Source organism: Mustela putorius, unplaced genomic scaffold (genome assembly GCF_011764305.1).
Source record: "Mustela putorius furo isolate JIRA1106 unplaced genomic scaffold, ASM1176430v1.1 tig00000145_pilon_pilon_pilon, whole genome shotgun sequence".
NCBI lineage: Eukaryota > Metazoa > Chordata > Mammalia > Carnivora > Mustelidae > Mustela > Mustela putorius.
Window position 1 is genome coordinate 22,231,775 of NW_025421294.1, and position 13,190 is coordinate 22,244,964.

A 13,190-nucleotide genomic window follows, 5' to 3' on the forward strand; every position below is an offset into this window, starting at 1 on the left:
TCCCCATTGTTGCAAATGGGAAGATTTCATTGGTTTTTTTATGGCTGGGTAATATTCCATCATATATACCACATCTTCTTTATCCCTTCATCAGATGATGTGCACTGCTTCCATAATTTGAGTATTATAAATAATGCTGCTATGCATATGGGGGTGCATGTATCCTTTTGAACGGGTGTCTTTGTTTTCTTTGGGTTAATACCCAGTAATGAGATTGCTGGATCCTAGGGTAGTTCTGTTTTTAACTTTTTGAGGAACCTCTATCCTGTTTTCCAGAGTGGCTGCACCAGTTTGCGTTCCTAATTGAAAGAGGGTTCTCCTTTCTCTACATCCTTGCGAACACGCGTTGTGTCTTGTGTTGTTGACTTTAGTCATTTTGACAGGTGTGAAGTGGTATCTCATAGTTTTGATTTGCATTTCCCTGATGGTAAAAACACGGAACCCTTTGTGAATTTGCATGTCCTCCTTGTGGAGCAGCCACGCTAATCTTCTCTGTATTGTTCCAATTTTAGTATGTGTGCTGCTGAAGCAGGCAATATTTTTCATAATCTTGACAACTTTGAAGTGTACTGATCAGGTATTTTGTAGAGTGCCCCTTAATTTGCATCTTTCTGATGTTTTCTCATTAGCAGACTAAGGCAATCACAAAGCCTCTTATGACCTTGTCTTAGAAGTCACATGCTGTTACTTTTACCATATTCTGTTATTTAGGAAGTAGACACTAAGTCAAGCCAAAACTCAAGGGGGTGGGGAGAACTGAGTTCTACCTACTGAAGGGAGGATTATCAGATTTTGTGGGCATATTTTAAAATCACTGGGGGAGTCAAGGAAGGCCTCCCTGATATAGTGACACTTGAACAAAACTTGAAATAAGCAAGGGAACAAGCTATGGAGAGGTCAAGATAAAGCTTTGTAGGCACAGGGACAGCCAGGAAGGGCCTGAGGCAGGAGTGTACACAGCAATGTTTGAGAAGTATGTCAGGAAGCCAGAGTGGCTTACCAGAGACAGCAAGGTGGAGAATGGTAGGGCATGAGGTCATTAAGTTTTCGGGCTGGGGGTTAGGGAGATAATGTAGGGCATTGTAGAAAGTAGTAAGGGTTTGGATTTTATGCTGAGTGAAATGGGGAGCCATTGAAGAATTCTGAGCAGAACAGACATGGTTTTAAAAGGATCATTCTGGCTGCTGTGTGCATACCCTATAGATCAGAAGGGCTGAAGTTGGGTATCAGATGAGGAAGAACTCAGTGTTCTCCCAGAAAAAGGCTCTTTTTCCTAATCCAGATGAGAGATAATGCTTGGCATGCAGTAGGTGCTAAACATATCAAAGTCTGAAGGAATAGCAGTACCTTGAGGAAGAAAATGAGTACCTTCCATTGTCTGGAAGAACATGAAGGTCTATACAATGCCCTTCTTTTATGTCCAGCATGTGGCCTGGCTGTAGGGATACAAAGAAAGAACTGAGTTCTTGACCTTGAGGAGCTCAGAGTCTGGTGGGTTGGACATTGTTGCAAGAAATAATCCAAACTTGACTGGCCAAGTGCTGTAACTGATTTGGTATGGGAGGCTCTGGTGGGCCTAGGAGGAAAGCCTGATTTGGAGAAAGTACCAAAGGCCTCATTTGACATCCAACTTCCATACTTGCCAGCTGTAATCTACTCATACAGAAGCCAGATTCCAAATTCAAAGTTATCTGATTCTTGAGGCCCACATTCCCAGCCACTCTGATACTCTACCAACCCTGTGGAGACATGGTCTTTGTACATTTATCCCATGGTCTTGCCATTTATACCTTCAGCAGAGGGACTGCTATTTAATGGATTGAAGAGTTTTCAAACCCTAAAGACAGAAGGAAAGTGAGGCTTATAATCCTCTGATTTGTATTTACTGCAATTGCATTAAATAGTGTATACCATGGGAGAAGAAATAGCTCTCTCTTGGCTAGTGGATGCCGGTGGTCTCAAGGCTTTGGCAAGGCTCTGTGGATCAGGATGGGGGAAGGTCAGTGCTGTGGTTCTGAGACCCCTCCCTCATAGGCTCACCAGCACTGGGTCCAAAAAACCCTGTAAAAAACTCTGTCCATTTTGTAGGTGGAAAGAAATGCCCTCTGCAGGGAGGAGGCTTTGGTACAAGACTGGGCTTCCAACAGGGGAAGTTGGCCTCTGAAATCACCAGTTGCAAGTTAGTCGGATGAGCTCTCTCTCAAGAGAGGCATGGGAAAGAGAAGCAAGCAGGGAAGCAGAGAGAGCAAGAATGAGAGTGAGACAGAACTCAAAGATATGATTAGCATATGCCAAATTGAGAGGACAGGAAGGGACACAAGATCTGAGGTTAAAAAAAAAAAAAAAAAAAGAGGGGCGCCTGGGTGGCTCAGTGGGTTAAGCCGCTGCCTTCGGCTCAGGTCATGATCTCTGGGTCCTGAGATCGAGTCCCGCATCGGGCTCTCTGCTCAGCAGGGAGCCTGCTTCCCTCTCTCTCTCTCTCTGCCTGCCTCTCCATCTACTTGTGATTTCTCTCTGTCAAATAAATAAATAAAATCTTTAAAAAAAAAAAAAAAAGAAAAGAGCTGATAAGGATGGAGGAGATAATGGGTTCCTTCTGTCAGCTGATAACAGTTCCCTCTGTGTCTGTGGAGAGAGAGAGAGAGAGAGAGAGAGAGAGAGAACCTCCAGAACCTGCCTTCCGTCCATCCTCCCCGTCACATCACCCTGGGTGGGAGGCAGGGTGGGGCTCACTCCCCAGTAGCTTCTCATCCCTTCATCCCTTCAACAAGTATTCTTTTTTTAAAAAAAATATTTTATTTATTTATTTATTAAAGATTTTTAAAATTTTATTTGACAGACAGAGATTACAAGTAGGCAGAGAGGCAGGCAGAGAGAGAGAGGAGGAGGAAGCAGGCTCCCTGCTGAGCAGAGATCCCGATGCGGGACTCAATTCCAGGACCCTGAGATAATGACCCGAGTCGAAGGCAGTGGCTTAACCCACTGAGCCACCCAGGCGCCCCTTATTTATTTATTTGACAGGCAGAAATCACAAGTAGGCAGAGAGGCAGGCACAGAGAGAGGGGGAGGCAGGCCTTCCTCTGAGCAGAGAGCCAGGGCTCTATCCCAGGGCCTGGGACCATGACCTGAACTGAAGGCAGAGGCTTTAACCCACTGAGCCACCCAGGCGCCCCTCAACAAGTATTCTTATTAAGAACCTACTTTAGGTCGGAAACTGCTCCAAGTGCCGGGGATATAGCTGTGAGCAAGGCAGTGAGCACATAAATGAGTTAAGAAGCCCGTTGTAGATAGTGGCAAAATAAAACGGGTGTAACAGGATGGGGTATGGTCATTTGTACAATGGTGATATTAACAGGACTGTCCTCACTGGGTTGCTGTGAGGATTAGCAGAATTAATCCAGGGAAATGCTTAGCACAGTGCTTGGCACAGAGTTTCGTTGCTATTATCCTGCCTTCCTTTCATCCTTTCATCCTTCCAACCTTCCATCCTTCTAACGCTTTGCCTAAAGCTCTACCTTTCTCCCTGTGTCTTTCTCTCTCATTCATCCCGTTTCCAGATCTCTCATCTTCCTCCCTCCCTTTCTCCTTTCTCTCCTTTCCACCCTCCCTTCATAAGGCAATAGCCTTGCTCTTTCCTCCCTAAATTGAAGGGCAGGGGTGTAGTAAAACAAATTGCTGTCAACAAAGTACATTTCCACTGTATTCATCCCCATGCAGAGAAGATTTATCAGGGTCTCTCACCCTGCACTGTTATGTAAATGTGGTAATCCAGTGGAAATATGATATCTGAGGAGTCTGAGGGTAAAGACACCATAAAAACTATCAATTACCCACAGGAGCTTGGGTTTGGTTAACTCACTCACTGCCTTGCATGTCTTCTGCCTTTCCCCTATGGGGGAAAACTTAACAGGTGGTGACAGCTTATAAAAGATGCTTTCTTCCTCCTTGGGTCCTAGGAGGTCATCTGGAGGATCAAACATTTGTAAAGCGCCTGAGAAATTTTAAAGTGCTACATAATTCAAGAGTATTATTATTTCTATTGTCATGTGGGCCATCTCTGTGCCTCTTACCTGTGACAGATGTCTGCTTTGTCTGCAAGGTAGGGCTGACCCCAAGCTTGGGTTTGCTGTAATCTCCTTTTGCTGCCTGAACCTATAAGCAATGCTCTTTCTTTCTTTTTATTAACTATTTTTTAATTTTTAAAAATTTTTAATTTTTTATTAACGTATAATGCATTATTAGCCCCAGAGGTACAGGTCTATGAAGCACCAGGTTTGCACACTTCATAGCACTCACCATACATAGCACATACCCTCCCCAATGTCTATAACCACCCTCTCCCCAGCCCCCTCTGTCCAGCAACCCTCAGTTTGTTTTGTGAGATGAAGAGTCTCTTATGGTTTGTCTCCCTCCTGATCCCATCCTGTTTCATTTTTTTCCCTCCTAACCCCCAAACCCCCACATAGCCTCTCACATTCTTCATATCAGGGAGATTATATGATAATTGTCTTTCTCTGATTGAGTTATTTCGCAAGGCATAATAGCATCTAGTTCCATCCACGTCGTTCCAAAAGGCAAGATTTCATTTCTTTTGATGGCTGCATAGTATTCCAATGTGTATATATACCACATTTTCTTTATCCATTCTTCTGTTGGTGGACATCTGAGCCCTTTCCATAGTTTGGCTATTGTAGACATTGCTGCTAGAAACATTTGGGTGCATGTGCCCCTTCGGATCACTACATTTGTATCGTTAGTGTAAATATCCAGTAGTGCGATTGCTGGGTCATAAGGTAGCTCTATTTTCAACTTTGTGAGGAACCTCCATGCTGTTTTCCAGAGTGGCTGCACCAGCTTGCATTCCCACTAACAGTATAGGAGGGTTCCCCTTTCTCTGCATCCTCACCAGCATCTGTCATTTCCTGAGTTGTTAATTTTAGCCATTCTGACTGGTGTGAGGTGGTATCTCATTGTGGTTTTGATTTGTGTCTCCCTGATGCTGAGTGTTGTGGAGCACTTTTTCATGTGTCTGTTGGCCATCTGGATGTCTTCTTTGCAGAACTGTCTGTTCATGTCTCTGCCCATTTCTCGATTGGATTATTTGTTCTTTGGGTATTGAGTTTGATAAGTTCTTTATAGATTTTGGATACTAGCCCTTTATCTGATATGTCATTTGCAAATATTTTCTCCCATTCTGTCAGTTGTCTTTTGGTTTTGTTGACTGTTTCCTTTGCTGTGCAAAAGCTTTTTTTTTTTCTTTTAATATTTTATTTATTTATTTGACAGACAGAGATCACAAGTAGGCAGAGAGGCAGGCAGAGAGAGAGGAGGAAGCAGGCTCCCTGCTGAGCAGAGAGCTTGATATGGGGCTCGATCTCAGGACCCTGGGATCATGACCTGAGCCAAAGGCAGAGGCCTTAACCCACTGAGCCCCCCAGGCGCCCCTGTGCAAAAGCTTTTGATCTTGATGAAGTGAATTGCCCTTGCTTCCCTTGCCTTTGGTAATGTTTCTAGGAAGAAGTTGCTGCTGCTGAGGTCAAAGAGGTTACTGCCTGTGTTCTCCTCAATGATTTTTTTTTTTTAAAGATTTTTTTTTTTTTAATTTATTTGACAGACAGAGATCACAAGGAGGCAGAGAGGCAGGCAGAGAGAGAGGAGGAAGCAGGCTCCCGCTGAGCAGAGAGCCTGATGCGGGGCTCGATCCCAGGACCCTGAGATCATGACCCGAGCCGAAGGCAGAGGCTTTAACCCACTGAGCCACCCAGGTGCCCCTCTCCTCAATGGTTTTGATGGATTCCCTTTTTACATTGAGGTCCTTCATCCATTTGGAGTCTATTTTTGTGTGTGGTGTAAGGAAATGGTCCTTTTCTGCATGTGGCTGTCTAGTTTTCCCAACACCATTTGTTGAAGAGACTGTCTTTTTTCCATTGGACACTTTTTCCTGCTTTGTTGAAGTTTAGTTGACCATAGAGTTGAGGGTCTATTTCTGGGCTCTCTATTCTGTTCCACTGATCTATGTGTCTGTTTTTGTGCCGGTACCATACTGTCTTGATGATGACAGCTTTGTAATAGAGCTTGATGTCTGGAATTGTGATGCCACCAACTTTGGCTTTCTTTTTCAACTTTCCTCTGGCTATTTGAGGTCTTTTCTGGTTCCATATAAATTTTAGGATTATTTGTTCCATTTCTTTGAAAAAAAAAATGATTGTATTTTGATAGGGATTGCAAGTAATGCTCCTTCTTTTCTCTCTTTCTATGTACCTCCTGGGCACCCCAGAATCACATTGATGTTTGCCCTGAGTTTAATAGGAAGTTAAGCTCTCAAAAGGAATGAAAATCCTGTGAATAGCCCACCACATTCACACCACAGGAGTAAAGAGTGTGGCAGGTCCATAAGAGCCATGGGCAACTAGGAAGGAAGCTAGGGTCAAAGCCCTCAGCCCCCAAGACCTTAGGACATCTGTACTGAGAGCCTCAGGGATGCTCATGCTACCCTAGATGGTGCAGAGACTATGCTCAGAGAGGCCTACACTGTCCTCTGTCCCCAAAGAGGCAGGCAGAAGAGCCTGGTGGTTCAGATCTCAATATCTGAGTCCTGGGTTTGATCCCCATTCTACTACTTCCCAAATGATTTCTCTCTTACTTTTCTCAATTGCCAAATGGCAGTGATAATAGAGTCTTTTCATCTAGTTGTCATGAGGAATAAATGAAACAAAGCTTGTGAAGCGCTTAGCATGTAGTAAAATAATTTTGTTGTTGTTTTAAGTGTTGCTTAGAATGCTTTCTACATCATAGGCCCTGTTCCTTAAAGGCCTGGCCATAGGGATACAGACCTTGCCTGGGTACTTCCCCCAGGAAAGGGTCCCTAGGTTTAGGTTGTACCTGCTTCTCTTAGAAACCCAGCAGCCCCATGGGGGCTGGAGTTGGGGGACCAGAATAGGCAATAGGAAGGCATGAGGAGTTTTGGGGGAGGTGGGTGTTTCTTAAGCAGAAATGTCAAGAGTCAGAGCTGGAAATGGGGGAGGTGGCGGGGGTGGGGGGAGGAGGGAAAAAGATAGGATGTCTCTAAGCTGCCAAAATCCGGATGGGGATGCAACTCTGGGGTTCTGGCACTTCCTGCCACCCCCAGTCTTGGGAATGAGTCACTAGAGGGAGGAGTGATGGAGGTGTCACGCTCTGCCCACAGATCATCGGGCTGTTCTCCAAAAGAGGGCTGATGGGAGGGAAAAGGAGAAAATCTCTAGGCTTAAGGGTGGAGAGGAGCTAGGAATAAGGGGACAGAGGAGGAGCTCTTAAGGTTCAGCTTGCCTATTGGAAGGCCAGGGAGGCAGGCCCTAACCTCCACCTCATGGCCCATCCTGGCCATAAAGAATAAATCCACAACTGCTCTTTTGACTTCTGCCTCTGCCTGAGCTGGGCTGGCTCTCTCCAGTTTCCCCACAGTTGGGTTCTTCACATCTTTTTGCTAACCTACAGTGGAGAAGGGGACAAGGATCCACTCGTCCCTTTTCCATCTGGCCAACTCTTAAAGTCTCCTCCCCCTTGAAGGCCTTTGTCTCTGACCCTGAGCAGCCTGTCTACAACTGTGTCATAGCACCTGGCTCACTTCATTGCGATTATTTTTCTTTAGGAATGCTGATCCCTTAGCCTTCCAGCTCCTCAAATTCAGGGACTTCTTTATGTCCCTAGAGCCAAAGGTTAGACATAAATGTAAGGATGTGGCCTTGGCCCACAAACACTATTTTTTTATCCTTCTCTCACTCTCTAGTTACTGCTATTCCCAACTCTTCATATTATCCATTTACTGAGTACTTACTATGCGGCAGGTATTTTTACATGTTAATTTATTTAATCCTCACAACGATCTGCCCTAGATGAGAAAACTTTTACAGATTAGAAAACTGAGCTTGGTGAAATTTAGTAACTTGTCCAAGGTCACAGTGTCTCAGGTGCCAGAACTGAAATTTGCCAGCAAAGCTCTCAGAATTTTTTTATTTGTTTTGCGAGTCTTTTATTATTTTTTTTTAAATACAAAAATGAGGGGGCTCCTGAATGACTCAGCCAGTTAAACGTCTGACTTTAGATCAAGTCATGATCCCAGGGTCCTGGGATAGAGTCCCACATGGAGCTCCTTGCTCAGCAGATTGTCTGCTTCTCTCTCTGCTTGCTGTTCCTCCCCCTGCTTATGCTCTCTCTCGCTCACTCTCTGACAAATAAATGAAATCTTTAAAAAAAAGGAAGGAAAGAAAAGAAAATACAAAAAGAGACCTCTTAGTTGTAATTATTTCATATAGAATTTTTAATTTTTCTGGGTATCTTTTTAAATTTAAATTTAACATATAGTATATTAGTTTGAGAGGTAGAGTTTAGTGATTCATCAGTTGCATCTAAAACTCAGTGCTTATTACATTATTTGCCCTTCTTAACGCCCATCACTCAGTTACCCCATCCCTCCACCCATCTCCCCTCCAGCAACCCTCAGTTGGTTTCCTATAGTTAAGAGTCTCTTATAGTTTGTCTCCCTCTCTGATTTCATCAGATTTTAGTTAATTTTTGAGTTTCCTGTTGCTTTTCTTCATATATTCATATGTGTGTGTGTGTGTGTGTGTGTGTATACATCTTTATTGAGATGTAATTTATATTCCATACAATTCACCCATTCAAGGTACACAATTCACTGGTTTTTGGTATATTTACAGAGTCATGCAACCATTAGCACAATTAATCCATGAACATTTTCATCACTGGAAGAAGAAACTCCATACCATTTGGAGTTACTATCCATGTCCTTTTGACATCCTCAGCCGTAGGCAACTGTAAGTCTATTTTCTGTCTCTTTAGATTTGCTTACTTTGGGGATTTCCTATAAATGGAAGCATATAATATGTGGCCTTTGTGACTGACTTCTTTCACTTAGCATAATGTTAGATTTTATCCATGTTGAAGCATTTATCAGTACTTCATTTTTTCATTGCCAAATAATATCCCATTAACATTAATGAAATGGAATAATAGTATTCCATTGTGTGGATATTGTATGGAAATACCCTGAAGGACCATGTTGTATTACCCATTTATCAATTGGCAGAAATTTGGATTACTTCCCCTTTTTAGCTGTTATGAATAATGTTGCTATGAACATTCATGTACACATTTTTGTATGAACACCTGTTTTCCATTCCCTTGGGTATATATCTAGGAGTGGAATTGCTGGACCATATGTTAACTCTATGTTCAACCTTTTGAGGAAATTCCAGACTGTTTTCCAAAGCAGCTGTAGCGTATTATAATCCCACCAGAGGTGCATCAGAGTTCTAATTTCTCCACACCTGTCCAACATTGTTGTTATCTTTTTTATTATAGCCATTCTAGTGGTATGAAGTAGTATTTCACTGTGGTTTTGTTTTTCATTTCTCTGATGACTAAAGATGTTGAACATCTTTTTATGTGCTTGTTGCCTATCTTCTTTAGTGAAATATCTATTCAGATCCTTTGCCCATTTGAAAATTGGGTTATTTTTGTTTTTGTTACTGAATTGTAGATTTCTTTATTTTTTTATTAATTATTTTTATTAACATATAATGTATTATTTGCCCCAGGGGTACAGGTCTGTGAATCATCAGGCTTATACATTTCACAGCACTCACCATAGCACATACCCTCCCCGATGTCCATAACTCAGTCACCCTCTCCCTCCCCCTCTCCCCCCAGCAACCCTCAGTTTGTTTTGTAAGATTAACAGTCTCTTATGTAAGATTAAGAGTCTCTTATTAAGAGTCTCTTTATTTTTTTTAAAGATTTTATTTAATGTATTTATTGCAGAGAGAGAGAGAGAGCAGGAGCATGGGGGAAGAGCAGAGGGAGAGGGAGAAGCAGATTCCCCACTGAGCAGGGTACCCGATGTGGGGCTCTATGCCAGGATCTGGCTCAAGGCAGACACTTAACCAACTGAGCCACCCAGGCACCCCATGGAGTTCTTTATATATTCTAGATTCAAGCTCCTTACCAGATTTATAATTTTCAGATATATAGTCTCTCCCATTCTGTGTTTTTCCTTCCACTTTCTTGAAGGAATCCCTTGAAGCACAAGGTACAGCTTCGCTTTTTTCCCCCCATCACTTGTACTTTTATTGTCATACCTAAGATGGCTTTCCGTAACCCAAAGTCAGAAAGATTTACTCCTAATTTCTTTTGGGAGTTTTATAGTTTTAGCTGTGTAAGTCTATGATCCATTTTATGTATGGTATAAGGAAAGGGATCCAAGTTCATTCTTTTCCATGTGGATATGTAGTTGTCCCAGCATCATTTGTTGAAAAGACTATCCTTTCACCATCAAATTGTCTTGACATAAAATCAACTGACTGTAAATGTGAGGGTTTACTCTGAAGTCTCCAGTCTATGCCATTGGTCTGCATGTCTTTCCTTATGCCAGGACCACACTATCTTGATTATTATAGATTTGGGTAAATTTTCAGTTCAGATAGTGTGGGTCTTCCCAAATTTGTTCTCTTTTTTTTTTTTTTCAGGATTGCTGTGGTTATTCTGGGTCCCTTGCATTTTTATGTGATTTTTAGGATCAGCTTGTAAATTTATACAAGAAAGACAGCTGTTTTCCAAACATTGGAATTCACAACATACAGACTGTGTTGAATCTGTAGATCAATTTGGAGAGAAAGCCCTCACTGCTAGTAGGAATACCACACCATCATTTACAATGCAAGAGGAGAGAGGAAAATCATTACAAGGGGAGAAAGAGAAAGAAAAAGGGTGGGAGAGCAGAAAAGGAGAGAGGGAGATGGAGGCAGAGAGAGAGAAGAGAGGAAGAAAAGGAAGAGAATTAAGGAAGATGAGTGGTCAACCATATGGAACAAGCAAAACTAATCCACATGTGAGGAGACCCCAGGTCAATCAAGAGGCAGAATCTTGGGAACACTGAATTCTTCCTCACCAGACACATCTTCCATTAACCCAATTTTAGTTCGCATGTTGGTAATAGTACAGCTTCTTCCTTCCCCAAATCATTATTTTTTTCCCTAAGGTCTCTTCCAAATAACTGGAAGTTATGGGGATGGCTGATATGCCTTCATTTGTGGGATTTAATGGAAGTTCCTGCTGAAAAACCCCAAGTTTCAATAATGGAAAGAAATGAATCTCATTCTCCCTCCCTTTTCTGCAGTTAGAAGTGCTGTAGCCCATTCTTGGTGAGTAGTAGGGAAATTAGCCTGCCCTGGGATCTCAGTTCTGGGGACACTGATGTATGAAAGGTGTGCCTGGGTCTCCGTGGGTGCTTTGGGGCATGCGTGACTGGAAATGGGTTGTAACTCTCTTATAACCTCATCATTGGTGAACTTAGCAGGATGCAAAGTATCTTGCTACAATCTGTACCTCCTGCATCTCAAACAGACCATCCTTCATACTAAGAGCTGGTGAGGGAATGAGGATATGGGAGGTGGGGATACAGACTGGAGAAGTGAGCTTAATTCCCTCCTAGTGGATGGAGAAGGGATGATTGAAATTGCTCATTTAGCAAACGATTTAGCCTGCTGTAGAAAATCCTATTAAATCACAATTCTTATCTCAGTCCCTGGCTCCTGGAAGAGCAGCTCTGGGCTTTGTGAAGACCAGGGCACAGTCTTTTCTGAATCCAGCCGAACAATCATCACCACTAAGAAGCTAAAATCCAGAGGCAGGGAAACGTCACCAGGTTTCCCTGTCTCTTCTCACCCCTTCACCCTACTTCCTCGTATCATCCGTCAATTATCTGGTTAGTTGAGCCTTTTCTCTGCCCTTTGTAATATAAATAGCAAGCATTTTATGGGTCCCCATTAAGCAATGTGATCAGCATCAATTACCTAATGAGACTCTGGAAAGTCATGATTTAAAATCCTGTCCTCAATTGTGACTTGGCTTTGTCTGCAGCCAACATGATAATTGCAGTGACATCCAAACTAATGGCACTCCAGATGTGGGGCCTCTGCTCTCAGCCTGGGTTTGGCCCTGGGGAAAATTCACCCTGTGCCAAAGGTTCTGATCTCTTTACTTTATTTGGAAAGGGAGAGTTTTATTTGTCCTACCAGGGCTCAGGGAGTGATGGCACAGATCAGGGAACAGCTCTGCCCTATGGTTTCATGGCCTCCGGGCACAGAAGACTAGAGGAAAGTGCAAGGACACAACTCCCAAGGATAGGCAGTTTTGTCTGTTTTGTTCTCTGCTGTTTCCATAGAGCCTAGACTACCTGGCACATAGTAGGGCCTCTATAAATACTTGATGAATGAAGAAATGAAATCCTGGGATGGTCCTTTAGCCAGCTAGCCCTTCTCTTTGCAAGCTTAGGTGTACTTCCCTGGAAGACACGTAGAGATTTTTGTGTTTAGTGATAATCTTTCCAGCATGAAGATTTAGTAATTGGCCCATTTGGGCTAGTGGCAGTAGATACAAGTATTCGATGTTGGCAACCTTAAGTTTTCATCTTTCTTTGGAAGCATTCTTATCCCCCATTCCCAGACAGCCTGGTTTAGGATTATATTCCAGCTGGTCTCCACCTCCCCACTCCCAGAGCAACGCAAGTGGTTCTTTTCTTCCTCACTTTTTAAAAAATGTACTCTTAACACCCAACTTGGGGCTTGAACTTAAAACCCTGAGATCAAGAATTACATGCTCTACCTACAAGCCATCCAGGTGCCCCTTCTTCCTCACTTTTCTTAGCTCCTCCTTTGGATAAGAAGCCATTTGCCAAATTCATTTGTCAGTTTTCAGTAGTCATTTATTCTGTGTCTCAGCAGCATTTGACCTACTTGGTCCCACCCTTCCATTTGAAACACTTTCTCCACTTGGCTTCCATGGCAATTGATAACACTTTCAAGTGTCAGTTTTTATTTTAGGATACTTTTAGACTTATGGAAAAGCTGCAAAGCCACTACCGAATTGCCTTATGCCACACACCCAGTCCCCCTCCTGCCCCCGTCTCTCCCCCCAGCATCTTACTTTAGTATGGTGCATTTGTCATGCCTGTTGAGCCAAATTCTAATATATTATTATTAATGAAAGACCATATTTGATTCATATTTTCACCTAATGTTCTTTTTTTGTTCAAATGCCACATTTTATTTAGTTGTCATGTCTCCTTAGGCTCCTCTTAACTCTGACACAATTTCTCAGACTTTCCTTATTGTTGTTTTTTTTTTTTTAAT

General features: G+C 42.8%; 1 protein-coding gene and 1 non-coding gene across 2 annotated transcripts in view; one reads left to right on the forward strand and one right to left on the reverse strand.

Annotated features, from left to right (window-relative positions):
• Positions 1-429: 429 nt before the first annotated feature.
• On the reverse strand, positions 430-532 carry LOC123390875. The gene has a single exon (XR_006605465.1). It is a non-coding gene; the product is annotated as a U6 spliceosomal RNA (small nuclear RNA).
• Positions 533-8,706: 8,174 nt separating this feature from the next.
• The window catches only part of SIL1 (SIL1 nucleotide exchange factor), a 239,619-nt gene continuing 235,135 nt past the window's right edge, over positions 8,707-13,190 (forward strand). Inside the window, exon 1 of the mRNA XM_045075450.1 lies at positions 8,707-8,816. Coding sequence (XP_044931385.1) covers positions 8,729-8,816 — 88 coding nt within the window. The 5' untranslated portion in view covers positions 8,707-8,728. The remainder of the gene's footprint in view (positions 8,817-13,190) is intronic.